The sequence below is a fragment of the Scomber japonicus genome, chromosome 11 (genome assembly GCF_027409825.1).
Source record: "Scomber japonicus isolate fScoJap1 chromosome 11, fScoJap1.pri, whole genome shotgun sequence".
Taxonomy (NCBI): Eukaryota; Metazoa; Chordata; class Actinopteri; order Scombriformes; family Scombridae; genus Scomber; species Scomber japonicus.
Window position 1 is genome coordinate 23,064,770 of NC_070588.1, and position 13,751 is coordinate 23,078,520.

Sequence of the window (13,751 nt, forward strand, 5' to 3'; positions counted from 1 at the left end):
TCAGCTTTCTATGAGCTAGGAAAACCCAGCAATGTTTTCAGTTTTGTGACCATGCCTTTATAATTGTCTGGATTTTTATATGAGCTGTGTAACATCAGATGAACAGTGAACGAGCATTAAAATCAATCAAAACTGATCTATAAACAATTCAATCACCAAATGTGGGGATACATTGTTTTAGCTATATTACATAATGATTCATCCTGCCTAAAATATATTGAAAATATTCTTGTGGAGGTTGAATTGCACCAAAACTGTTGAATTAAATTGAAAAAGAAAAAACAACAAAAAACAGCACCAATCTTGCTCATTAGGCTTAGGCCTTTATTAGAATAATTGAATACTTGATAAAGGATTTATTATAATTTATAAAATAGTTTGTGTTTTTAACTCCACATAAATACATATGATAGATTTAACTTTTAATTACATTCACAGTCATAAATCTAAATATTTTAGTCATTTTTGTGTTCTACCAACTAGAACATGAGGCCTGGTTTAAGTATAAAGTGACAATAAGAAAATCGATATTGATATGAGATTAATACTGAAGACAGGAAGAGACATTAGAAACATGAACTAGAAACAGAAAACAGACACAAAGCACTGACATAAAAGGACATCATAAATTATAGAAGCTGAATCAACACAATTATTGGTTTCAATCACTGACATGAAACAGCAGAACAGGAGAAATCATGGACAGCAGCAGCATCTCGGTTCATTTCATGAATCCAACATGTCCTGGCTGGTCACAGTCATCACACAATATATGCCTGCATAGAAAAACTCAGCAATGATAAAGAGCGAAAAGCACAAAAGAAAAGTAACACGTTTCCCAGAGGTATGAAATTGTCACTGCATGTCAAAAAGGCTGCTCAACAAATGTCCCATCAATGACCTGCACACACAGCCAATGATACTTTCTGAACAGCTCCAAACCTGGATTAAAAAAATATTAGAAAAAGTGTTGTCACTGATCAGGGGAGAGCTAGAGGAATTCAAACAACTCGAGCCCCAAGCATCCCGGCTTATCTGTAAAAAAACTGCAGGATGCGCTGCGCCTCATCTCTATAAGTCAATGAGGTCATCGCCGCTCTCATCGCTCTCCACAGTCAGCTGACGGGTCCACCACTTCTTCACCTCTGACCCCGAGGAGGCTTCATCGTTGACAGGGTTCATCTTGGACACATTGGACTTGACACTTGTGCGACCTAACACAACACATACACACAGAAAACACAATTCACAGCCTGACTCTTGTCAGTTCAACCTGTATTCCTTTGTCTTCATATTTCCAATTTCACATGAAGAGGGCCTTTGACTTTTCAATAAATAGGAGTTTGTTTTTCACTGAATTATTTCGATGAAGAAATCACTTTTTCTGTAGTATAAGGTCACATAGAGAGCTAGTTTTCTGGAGAGACACTTGAGGAACACTTTGTCGGGGTTCAAACTCATTTTAGCAGATCTCTGCAGATCTGTGCCACTTGAAAAAAAGATAGTATACAGAGGCGTACACACCTGGAAGCCGCCACTGTCCCAGCTTCCTCTGTGGTCTCCCCAGGTCTGAAGAGTCCTGCCTGTAGCCTCCTCTGTCTGACAACGTGGGGCTTAGAAGCTGCTGGAGACCACTCATCTAAACAAAGAGGAGATATCCTTTGTTTCACCAGTGCAAGCGCACACCTGCAGATGATATGATGTGCTTGCTATATGTCAAGCTGTGAGCATGTGTGAGTGTGTGTGCACTGCTGGTACGTATGTTGGGCTTTACCTCAGGCTGTGAGGGGTTGTCTGGGTTGTTAGTATTGTGGTCTTCACTTGGCATTGTGGTCTCTATGCTGGGGGGGTTGAGGAGGCGGCTCAGCTCCTGCTGCTGGCTCTCTCTCAGGCTGTTGATAATGCTAGACGGCTGCTGCTGCTTCTGCAGAGGCACACAGACACATATTCAGTGTGTGTGTTAGTGTGTGCTCGAGGAGACAAATTATATGTGTACCCATAAAGCATGTTTGTGTATTTTCTTTTGAGAGACTAACCGCACGGATGCGTTTGAGGCATTTCTTTAGCCACATGCGTATGGTCTGCTTGGCAACCTCTTCTTCAATGGTGTACTCCAGCTGTTCCCTGGCCAACAGCTCCTCCAGCTGGAGAGACTTTCTAATGTCCACTGAGCGATACGACAGCATGCTGTATAATTACCCAAACACATACACACACCAAAAACATGGACATACACCCAACAGAAGGGAAATAGTTAATGAAATATAATTCTGTCAGGACTTTCAATCAAAAATACACTTGTCATTTTTTATAAGAAAATTGATTACAATGCAGTAAAGCAGGTTATGTATTTATGTTACATTAACTGTTTTCCAATCGAGTCCCTCTTAATACTCATGCACTGTATATCTGCGTGTATTGTATGTGTTCCATGGTCACCTGAGCACATCGTGAAAGGTTACATCTCCTCCGCTGTGCAGTCGCTCCATCTCATAGCACATGTGTTTAAACAGCAGCTTGTCTTTGTCCAGGTCCACCTCCAATCTGCCTCTGAGCAGACGCAGCAGGAACTTCACTCTGGACGTTGGGATCACACCCTGGAGAAAGAGCCGTCGACGTCACAATGTGATACAAGAGGTGGCAGATTATCACAAGGGTTTGGTGTTAGTTTTGGTGTCAGATTCCTTAAGAGGCTACCTTAAAAGCCTGTGTCTTTTGGGGGATGGCTTGTTAGGGTTGAGAGATAAGCCTTGGATTTTTATGTAGACCACCAGTAGGGGTAGTGAGGAAATGGTGAATAGAATTGGGGTGGGACCACATAGGGGTGGGTTGTTTTTTTTTTATATACTTGTTCAGTACATTATAATTCAAAGTGCCTATGCCAAGACTTGAAAAGAAAATCCTACATTCGGATGAAATCATAGATAAAGAGGAGGGGGTCTACATATCTTAATCCAGCACCTGCTGCTCTTATTATTTTTATTCTTATTACTCCATGCCATACGTTATTCCCTTCAGCCCTTCTCATTAGCTCTTGTCCTGCTTTTATCTTCTCTATTATCCTTTGCTCACAGATGTGCGACTGTCCCCCTCTCTGTTGTATCCTCATCCTCTCTCCTCTTTCTAATTTCTCACCTCCCGTTTGTCATCCACCATGTTCCAAATGATCTGGAAGTGCCTCAGGTCATTATAGCTCAGCAGCTGGTCCTCCTCAGTGGAGTAGAACAGAGAAAAGTTCTCCACAATGATAGCTGCAGCAACAGGAAGTAATATTAATACTCAGGGACAGAACTCTTCCATGATAGCAACATCAATGCAGTTACCATTTTGAGCAGCATCAATCATCTAAACTGTAATTGTGGAACAATGAATGCAAGTTGTTCTGCATCTGTTTAGAGCTCCCCATCTATTTATTTTATGATGCCACAAGAGCTTCTGGGAGACTGAATGAATCATATCACAATAATGGGTTGATTGAAAGCCAGACTGTTATATATATTAATAATGAAGCTCATAGCTCAAGTCAGAGCAAGAAAACAATCGATTTGATGGGGGTTTTTTTTCACTCCTGCGCTTCATGCTTTTTCATGAATTGGTTTTTTTGTGTGTGTGATTTTTGAGTGGGTTTCTTTCTTTAGATAGAGTGCTCCTTGCAAAAGATCAGTAGTAGCTATTGTTTTGAGTATCTTCCCTGAATGGATTACAACCCATAGGAAAGAGAAGGATAGATAGTCCATACACCCAAGAGATTACACCCATGAGATTACACACACACTATAAATCATATTGCATGTTAGGTATCTTTTTGAATGTCTTTCTTTTTTGACACTTAAGATGTTTGCATTCATTCATTCCCTGGGAACTTTCCTTAACCTTAATCAAAAAGTCTTAACCCTAAAATATTATAAGTATTATAAGTTAACACATGGAGACTGGCTTTTTGTCTAAATTGGAGGCGAGTATGATTCATACAAACAAACACACTGACCTACAAGAAGGTTGAGCATGATGTAGGCTATAATGACATAGAAAGAGCAGAAGTATATAAGGGCTCCAGCGTAGTTGCCACAGTCAGTCTCCCAGTAGCGATGTTTATCTGGGGTGCAAAATGGGGGTTGTACCTGGGGATAGAACAACCAAAACATGTTCAGATCAATGTATGGGGCATTAAAATTATATACTGTAAGTTTGATTTTATAAAATGTAACACATACAGTAAAACATAACAAATGTTCCTTGAAATGTTACAGCAAAGGGTTTTACAACTAACTTGCATAGTGGTATCTAGACATGCAGATAGCTGTACCATCAGTTTTGACAAGGACTATTTCATTGGTAGAATAAAGTTCCAGTGGAAACTGCTGAGAGTGAGGTCTGTGGAGTACCCAATGTAACGCAGACAACAGGGAGGAACTGTGATATTTTTGCTGAGAGCATCAGAAACAAAAATCCATTCATCTCTACTGTATTGGGGTGCCAGCAGAAATTAGAATGAAGTGACCCTTCCCACACCAAATATAATACAAACAATATACAATATTTTCCAAGATTGGGACTAGGTGGTATGTTGCTTTGTCTGTGTGGATGTGTGCTGTCCTCACAGCCCATCTTACCATGCAGTCATGCATGATTTTATTCCAATCTTCCCCTGTGACAATACGGAAGAGAACAGTGATAGCCTTGCCCGCTGTGGAGAAGTTGGCATGCCTGCAATTAGGGAAGAGAGACATAATTAGACAGCTCTATAAATAAGGGGTTTTGCTGTAGTGTATACAGCCTGCAGTGCTCACCAGTGGGAAAAGGCAAAATAAGGAAAGACAGGTTAGTAAACAGAAACACAAGATGTAATCCTTACCGGTTGATGTTCTCTCCATATTTGACCGTTCCAAAGAGAACAACGCCAGCAAACGCGTAGCAGAGGAGAAGGAGAAACATTCCCACGATGATGAAGAAACTCTTGTACATACTTACTACCACAGTCAACAGCAGCATCTTCAGTGTCACCTTTATACATAATACACACATTCAGAAATAAAATTTGGTATTACAATACACTTTATTTTTAGCAAAAATACAGCGAATTGCTTTTTGGCAGATATTCACTCACATGCTTCCCACATATAGTGAAGAATCTGAAGACAATCACACATGTACCCATCATGTAGGTATATGCATTCTAAAAGAGAAAAAAGACATTATTTGCTAAAATGCATTAAGTTTACTTTATTAAGTCCTCCCTTAATGTGATAGTAATTTGTCTCACCAGTAAGGCAAAGTGCAGGACTATCCAGATGACACCAAGAGAAGTCACCAGCAGGTCATAGCGATTCCGTCGGCTTTGCCAGTAACCCGCTGGAGACATGGCTATCAGCTTCATAGTCACCTGGGTAACAACAACAAGAAATGCAAAACTTTAGACGGATATCTATACCCAGAGGAAGTAATCAAAGTAAAACCTTAAAACAGCCAAATAAGTAGACAGGGCAACAGGCTCACCTCCAGCACAAATATAAAGGTGAAGACAACCGACATGGTGGCGAGAGGAAATGTTACTTGATCGTCTACATCCCACTGGAAAAGAGCAGATTCACATTCTATTCACATTCAAACTGTTGCAAATTAAGTGAAATGACATGTTGCATTGCAGTATTAGGCTTTACCTTGACTGACAGCAACACTGACTGTGCCAACACCAGCACAGCAATGCCTCGTTTAAAGAAGGGGTGCTGAGTGATGTCATACATCTTGGCTCTGAATCCACCATTCTCTGCCAGGCAGGATAGAAAACAGTTTTAATTAAAACCTGTATGGCGACTATAAAATTCTCTTGATTGTTTATTTTAGTGTTTTCAAGCAGCTGGGAAAATTTAGTGATCACGTCTGAGTGTCTAAACTGGCTGTGGCAGCAGTCTGCAGCTTGAATCTGTGATAGTATTCCTGTATCCTGCAGAGGGCACTCATGAACTGCTTGGAAGGTGCTGTGTGATGATACTTTATAGTGCTGGAGGATTGACACGCACCTATCTGTGTTTAGATACAGTAAAAGAGACTAACACCATCTTGCAAATCTGCATTGGATTTTGAAAATTGCATAGTGAGGTTATTGTAACATCACTGACTTCACAACAGAATCATATATACTCACACATATTTTCAAAGTTTCAAGTTCAAAGATAATGTCCATTATGTTTAATAATAAGTCATCTGAAGTATATTTGTTAAGTTATATACTGATATTCAAGGAAGTATATTTAGACTCTCTCTTAGGTGCTTTAAAATGGGATGAGAGGAGCTGATGTGATAGGCCATTACTGAAGCCCACCCTGGCTATACCTATTAATACTACATTCCATTTGCCAGCTCTCCTGCAGCAGCCACTTCTCCAGATTGTTCCGCAATGCACAAGGACCGCAATCACACCGCAAATTGCAAAAATCTTTTGGCCTAATTCATATGCACTTGCAATTCAAGCTTATGCTCATACCCAGTTACTTTCATATGTCAGCCTGAAGACTGATAGAATACTTGCTACAACTGTCCCTGGTGTCCATTTCCAAGCGGGGAGTTTTAATATGTAATGAACATTAAATAGAAATCTAAGAAAAGAACATCTAGTGGCAGGCAATGTGATTACATATGACTGCTGACCACTGAGACAATTTCTGCAAGTACTCTGAGTGGGACCATGTGAGTTAAGGCCAGTTCAGTGCTGTAATAATCTGTCAGTAGTGAGTGAGTGGCACCACTGTCGAGGGGCCTTTGGATGTGGATCAAAGTCAGGTTGATACTGCTGGTGTCAGCGGCACTGCTGACTAAAACTGAAGCCATTGATTTTCTGTTAGTTCTCAGCCTCAGCTGTACTAACAGGCGTTTTCCCACACTGCTTCCAAGGCCCTTAAACTATTCTCACGACTCCAACCACAGAAGGAAGAGCAACAATGTAAATGCACAGTATTCCCCTGTTAAAATGTTATTGATAGGACCAATAGCCCTTGTTTGTGTGTCAAGTCAAGTCAATGCAAAACATTTATTCAGCTACTGCTTGTCCATTTGTGTAAACTTAGTGTGGATGATGCTGGTAGTTTACTTCAACAGAGGTGAGATCATTTAACTGATTAATAAAATAACAAAATAAATTCCACATTGAAGGCTGTGACATGCATGACTCTGTGTCTGAGCCACTCGCATTCTTCGCAGTCTTCCTGTTCAGTTTTCTGCTGCTAATCATGGTTCGAGTGATGATGAATCCCCCAAACACTCACGCACACATGATCAATCAGGGAATGGGGCAACAACTGTGACTTTCATGATGTTGAGTTTGACACTCTATCACTATTTTATATTAGGGAATGACTACAACAGCATTGGTTGTACGTTGCAAATCATTTATGTGTGTTTTTACCTGGACGAGGAGGCAGGTGGAGGGGTTGGGCTATTTTCAGTCTGCTCTTAAGATCCTCCCATCTCCTCTGGTCCACAGTAAGCAAAGCAGTGCCCTGGTGATGGGAGACACAGCACATATAAAACCTGGAAAGATAGTCGTGCTGGGCTGCAGACATCTCTGCCTGCTTCTCTACTTTCTCTACCGCCAATAACCAAAGAATAATCTTAATAAAGTAGAAAGTTGTATCTCATAGGTGAAAGTTATTTTATTGTGATACGTGTGGCCCTTACCTTGTTTTCGTTGAAGTTTGCAATGACGACGCCTACAAACAGAGTGAGTCCAATCATGCATCCCAGAAACACAAACACATGGATGTAGATGCCATGGATCTGTCAGCACAGAGGTAATAGATAAGCTGAGTAACACTCACACTGCCGTTACAAAATATGAGGCAGTGGTGGACAAAAAAAATGATGATGGCAGGTCTTAGAGAAGTAAGATCAGGTTCAGTACCGGTCCAATGCGGTGAATAATGACATCACGGACTTCCACCCAGCCTTTAAGTGACAGCACTTCGAAGAGAGCCAGCATTGCGTTTCCCACATTGTCAAAGTTAAAATTACGAGGGTTGGCCCTGGAGAGGGACAGAATGAAAATATGAATCACTGGCTGTGTTGAAACAATCTTAAATCAAGCAGTAGTGAAAAAAAGCAGTGTTACCAGACTCTAGGCACCCAGAAACCCGGTTTCTTCTCCTCAGGCCTCAGTCTCAGGTTGAGGTTTTTGGAAACGCTGACATTAATTCTGAATATACCATAACAGTCCTCCTGTAGCAGCACAGTTTAACAACAAAACACAGAATGAAGCTATAATTAGAACAAGCATCTACGACAGAATAGAGCTATTAGTGAAGTGGTTTACTACATGTGTTATATGAAAGAAATAGTAAAATATTTAATTTGCTAAAAAGATAAGAGACTGAGAATATGACAATAACAAATATACTGTACTTGTTTCTGCATAATGCATAAGGGGTTTTAATAAGAAACCTAATGAGAATCTTAAAAATTAAAAAGTTATCACAATTTGAAGATAACTATAGTAATGTATGATAATCATCAGCACACTTCCAGATCTTACCAATTAACTTTAACATTTAAATTTTAACCATTATACTATGTAGAACATTGTAAATGTTTTTTTATAAAATATAATATGTGTTCTATAATGGCACAAACTCAAGGAGATATAATGACTGTTTCTAAGAAAGTATAGGATAAAAGGTACCACTGAATATTGATTTTAAAGTGGAAACCCCTTTTACTTATTCAGATGGGAGGGGGTGGTTTACTGAGGAGATTATGTTTCTTGCTATACCCGTTTAAGGATACGGGCATCGTTGCATTTGGCGAGCTTTCCGGCAAACAGTTGAACTCCGAAACTTGCAAACACCAGCATTAGTGTGAGGAGCAGAATGGAAACCTGCAGGAGAATTAATCAAGAGTTTAAGGCAGACAGTTCAACATAATCCAAGCCAATGAGATTAGACAGACAGCTAAGGATATGAGACAGCTGTGGACATGGAGACATCAACCAGAATAATCCAGTCAGACTCAGAAAGCATCACTACCTATTACAAGCACAAACACACAATCCTCATTTTAAGACACGTACTATAAATCATAGTACAGCCAACCTCTGTTTACTCACATTCACATCTGTAATATACATCTATCAAACAGGACTGACAGGGGCAGTCTTAGTTCATTCAGATAAAGCATTCTCTCTGCTTCTATGGCTGAGTATATGTGATGAATAATAACTAACTTGCTTACTTAAATACTTAAAAGGTAGTAGATTTGGAAAAAGTACAGTAACAAGCACAGTAGCTACTAACCAGAAAAATCTCCTTGAATCCTTTGAGAACCTCCCGCACCACCTTCCTCATCTGGGGTACCAGCTTGAAGATCCTGAGCGGACGTAGGCAGCGCAGCATCATCATCAGCTGAGCCCCAGACTCAGGAGGGATGTCAGGAGGCATCCAGCACAGAAAAATCAGGCTGACCTACAGAAGCAACACAGCATGGGCAAGGACGAATGATCAGGGGAAGAGAAAACAATACAATATATATATCTCTCAAGTAAAATCAGTTATATTTTAATGCTATATAATCATTCACTGAAGTCTGTTTGTGTTACAGTTTATAGCCTTTAATTAACATCAACAACTGTGCAAGTCCTCCATTCATAATTAATCTGAGGCAAATACTGTATGTTTTCCTGCAACACAAATGAACAAAGACTAAATCAGACTTCCCTGGATAACAAAGCACGCCTTTTCTTTTGCATAATCAACATAGAAATGACATGCATTTAAGAATTCAAGTTATTTTGGAAAGCTAATAAAATGTGAAATAATGATAGTTATGGTCCAATGGTTTTTCCAGTATGATTCCTCCATTATGGCCATATCACTTTTTATGTTGAAATAAAGCAGCCTTTAAATTAGAGGGTATTTCTCACGAGATAGATAAAAATGTCCATCACTCCTCCAAAGTCTCTGATGACAGCGGTGGGGGTGAAGAACAGACCGTCAGCCATGATCTTCAGGTTCAGCTCGATGCTCATGAAGATCACAAACACATACTCCCCAATCTGAAATGGAGAAAACAGACGTGACAACATTTGCCCATTGGTGCATGAACCGGCTGCTTCATGCAACTATTAAATCATCTAGTTTGAATACCTGAAGTGTGGGGACGTGCATGATCCTGGTGAAGGGTGATTCAAACATCATGGAGATGCAACAGCAGATGGTCACTATGATCATCACCCAGTCCAAATAGGTGACCAGGCCCAGAAGATCACTGCAGGAACACACACATAAATATAGTTGAACAAACCTTTTTATTTTAGAATTTACACAGAGCAATTTTTATATTCAGTTTAAGTAGGTCAAGAAAGCAGTTTAGCATGCAAACCAGTGCACACTCAAGGATAATTCAAGAGAGAGATATGCAAAGAGACAAAGACAGTGAGAGGATATGTAGGGAGAGGTATCAGAAAGTGAGAATGAATAATCTTTTTGTGTGCATGTGTGCGCAGCCCAGTCTGTGCTGTAAAAAAAAAATCCCCTGGCGCCAACAGTATCTGATACAAAGGACTGCCTCTCACTTTTATAATCAGATTGTGTGCTGGGATGAATTACTATCAGGTTGCATAATGGGTGAGATCTATTTCACACTCCTCACTTCAGTTATCATTCCTCACCGCAGTTTTGGGGAAGCACGACAGGCAGGTAATAAGCTACAGAATTAATCAGTATTCTACTGTTGTGGGGATGAACAGATCAATAGAGAGTGAAGAAATCAATAATTCATCAGACTTACTACAGTTGGTGGTATTTGGTGTTCTTCACTGCTCCTGTTATGGGGTCAGTTTTGGATCTAGATATGAAATCATACAAATAAAATAAATTGTCAGCATTTTGACAAGTTACATATGAGTGTTACACATACTGAATACGCACTGAAGAATGAATTGCAAAATGCCTGTCTGGAACCCTAAAATGCTGCCAAGTGAACAACAAATAAAGACCTTTACAGTATATATTAGTTCAAAAAGACTGATCTTACACATTGAAACGGGCTCGAACGATCATCCTGCAAAAGTTCCTAAAGCGGTGCTCCCGACCCACGATAAAAAGAGGCTTATCAAAGTAAGGATGGTTCTCCCTCAGCTCCTCCTCCTGGACCTTTCTGCTCAGCCACACAGAGAGATGAGACAAACACCAGATATCGTACAGCATATAAATGATACAGCAGAGGCTTAATGTCTCTGGATGGTAGTTTTCTTTTCTTGGGAACTTATTTTTACTAGCTGATATTTTGTGAACATGTGTATGAACAGTACCTTTTCATCTCTGCTTGCTCTTTCTTTTCTTGGATCATCTTGATCTCGCTGTCCTCTCTCTGGGCGTTACGGTAGCGTACTGTACTGGAATGCTGGGCGAAGAGATGATTTAAACTTTTTTTTATTTTTCTTAAGATATTTTGAAAAATACTGAATAAATACATAAACGTCTGAAGCCTTGTTTGAGAACAGCCATTCTGACACTCAAGCACACAGTACAATATGTTTGTCAGTGTGCGTCTGCTTGCTCACATCTTGTGTGAGTGTCTCCAGCGACTTCCCTCGGCTGATCCTCTGACTGGTGGAACCATGTCGCAGAGATCTGAGACAGTGAGAGAAAAGGATTGGAAGTATTTAATCTAGTACATAAGTAATTACACTTGTTTGCATTTCTGTGTGTGTGTGTGTGTGTGTGTGTGGGTGGTGTGCTGTCAGACCTGCGCTCTTGGCGTATGTGATGCTGGACACTAAGTATGGAGCGTTCCTTCGCTGGCTGGCCTTCAAAGGATCCACTTAGCATACGCTGTCTGGTGCAAGCCCTGGGAAAAACAAACACAAATATATTTGGAATATGTATAATGAATATACAGTAATGAAGATTAAAAAAGAAAGAACAGCTGAACAGTTCACCAGCTGGCAAACACAACACAGCTGGATCTAGTGCATCTTTCTACCTAACAAGCTATTTGTAGCATATGGAATTCTCGACTCATAGTAGCAGTGATCCAGCCCATCATTTAGAAACAGGTAACATTCATTCCATCAGTCAGTGTGGTGTGTGTGTGTGTGTGTGTGTGTGTGTGTGTGTGTGTGTGTGTGTGTGTGTTTAATATCTTTCTGTCACTGGGTGAACCAATTTCAGCTGAAAACCAGTGCTGTGAGGACATTTCTATGTTGTGAGGTAATTTTGGCTGGTCCTCAAAACTTCAAAAGGGCAACTTGAAGGTTAAGACTTGGTTTTAGAGTTAAGGTTAGAATTGAGGTTTAGTTAAGGGTAAGGGTTGGGTTAAGGCATTTACTTGTGATGGTTAGGGTTAGGGTAAGGGGATAGGGAATGCATCATGTCAATGAGTGTCCTCACAAGTATGCAAAGACAAACGTGTGTGTGTGTGTGTGTGTGTGTGTGTGTGTGTGTGTTTTCTGGCTAACAGCGGAGTCATGTACCAGAACAGAGCTAATGACACTGTGGGCAGCAACAGTGTGTATACCTTAATCATTTACACAGACTCAGATGTATGAGTGTCTGCATATGCTGGACTGTGTGTAGGTTTGCTTATGTTGGTGTGACTGTGAGCCTAATTGTGTGTTTGTGTGGAAGATGGCAGGCCAGACAGAACGTGTTATGACTACTGATATGCTGTCTATCATTCAGACTGACAGAATAAGGGAGGAGGGGCAGAGGGAGAGACAGCCAGATTGGACACGGTGCTGGCGAGCTAATCTACACTTAGTGCCAGCTCTGCCATGCTGAACAGCAAATTATCCATTTCCGTCATTGCAACCGTAAATGAGTCTGAAGAGTGTCTGCTTATGTCTTTGAGTGTGTGTGTGTGTGTGTGTGTGTGTGTGTGTGTGTGTGTGAGAGATAAAAAGTGAGGCGTTAACAATACCAGAGTACTGTTATAGCAGAGCTTCATCTAATATGCACTCACATTAACAAAGACTTTGATGTGTTTCATGACGGTGGATGGCGCATACTAAACACATCATGGTGCATAGTATTAATCCAAAATGTTATGGTACGAAAATATGTCTAAACGTGCAGGTTCAAATTAGACAAGAGATCAAAAAAGGGGAAAAATGATCAGGCATCATGTCATCATTGTTTCAGCAACACTGCAGTTGGAACATGTTATTGTGGATCGGGTCCTAACTACACACTGAAACACTGTCACTGAAAATGTATTGAAACAACAATTTTAACATCTGCAACCATTCAACCTAATGTAGCCCAATTTAAATTTTTAAGCTTATTCATCATTTGACCTTTAAATGACCAAAACCATGCTTACTGAGGAGGTGTAGACATGTCTTACCGCAGGATTTTATTGATAGTAGTTTCCTTTTCCAGGAGGTTACGAGCTCGGATACTAAATATTGACCTGCGAAGCTTAGAGAGCACACAACGGTTGCAAAACAGTGAAAGTCCATTAGTGGGAGTTTGTTAAATATACTGTAGTCTGCCTTCCAAAAAACCCTATGTACACAGACTACTTTATACATGCACACTAAAATTCCACTATTATTTTGAATATGACAATATTCAACATTTGATATGGGTCATAATCTGTTCGGCTATTCTGAATTATGCCACATATATTCAGAATGTAGCATCTTCCCATTAGGATGTGGGATATGCTGATGTTATTCAACTTTTAGAAGGATTCTTTAGACATGAATATGTTTCTCAACTAGTGTTTTTACAACAGTTTGCAACAAACGCCTCTTGCCTGTT

General features: G+C 40.2%; 1 protein-coding gene across 3 annotated transcripts in view; it reads right to left on the bottom strand.

The window, feature by feature from the left end:
- Nucleotides 1-321: 321 nt before the first annotated feature.
- Nucleotides 322-13,751, bottom strand: part of nalcn (sodium leak channel, non-selective) — a 61,748-nt gene continuing 48,318 nt past the window's right edge. For 2 of the 3 annotated variants that reach the window (XM_053328347.1, XM_053328346.1), the window contains 27 exons: nucleotides 13,333-13,406; nucleotides 11,734-11,835; nucleotides 11,549-11,618; nucleotides 11,297-11,388; nucleotides 11,020-11,142; nucleotides 10,774-10,830; nucleotides 10,131-10,251; nucleotides 9,908-10,039; nucleotides 9,282-9,449; nucleotides 8,762-8,866; nucleotides 8,105-8,211; nucleotides 7,898-8,018; nucleotides 7,675-7,773; nucleotides 7,403-7,496; nucleotides 5,661-5,767; nucleotides 5,497-5,571; nucleotides 5,264-5,383; nucleotides 5,108-5,176; nucleotides 4,856-5,004; nucleotides 4,614-4,707; nucleotides 3,989-4,121; nucleotides 3,136-3,251; nucleotides 2,440-2,597; nucleotides 2,037-2,187; nucleotides 1,775-1,924; nucleotides 1,525-1,639; nucleotides 322-1,259 (listed from right to left, as the gene is read on the bottom strand). In XM_053328347.1, coding sequence (XP_053184322.1) covers nucleotides 1,072-1,259; nucleotides 1,525-1,639; nucleotides 1,775-1,924; nucleotides 2,037-2,187; nucleotides 2,440-2,597; nucleotides 3,136-3,251; nucleotides 3,989-4,121; nucleotides 4,614-4,707; nucleotides 4,856-5,004; nucleotides 5,108-5,176; nucleotides 5,264-5,383; nucleotides 5,497-5,571; nucleotides 5,661-5,767; nucleotides 7,403-7,496; nucleotides 7,675-7,773; nucleotides 7,898-8,018; nucleotides 8,105-8,211; nucleotides 8,762-8,866; nucleotides 9,282-9,449; nucleotides 9,908-10,039; nucleotides 10,131-10,251; nucleotides 10,774-10,830; nucleotides 11,020-11,142; nucleotides 11,297-11,388; nucleotides 11,549-11,618; nucleotides 11,734-11,835; nucleotides 13,333-13,406 — 3,090 coding nt within the window. In that variant the 3' untranslated portion in view covers nucleotides 322-1,071. The remainder of the gene's footprint in view (nucleotides 1,260-1,524; nucleotides 1,640-1,774; nucleotides 1,925-2,036; nucleotides 2,188-2,439; nucleotides 2,598-3,135; nucleotides 3,252-3,988; nucleotides 4,122-4,613; nucleotides 4,708-4,855; nucleotides 5,005-5,107; nucleotides 5,177-5,263; nucleotides 5,384-5,496; nucleotides 5,572-5,660; nucleotides 5,768-7,402; nucleotides 7,497-7,674; nucleotides 7,774-7,897; nucleotides 8,019-8,104; nucleotides 8,212-8,761; nucleotides 8,867-9,281; nucleotides 9,450-9,907; nucleotides 10,040-10,130; nucleotides 10,252-10,773; nucleotides 10,831-11,019; nucleotides 11,143-11,296; nucleotides 11,389-11,548; nucleotides 11,619-11,733; nucleotides 11,836-13,332; nucleotides 13,407-13,751) is intronic. The other variant, XM_053328344.1, reaches the window with a different exon arrangement.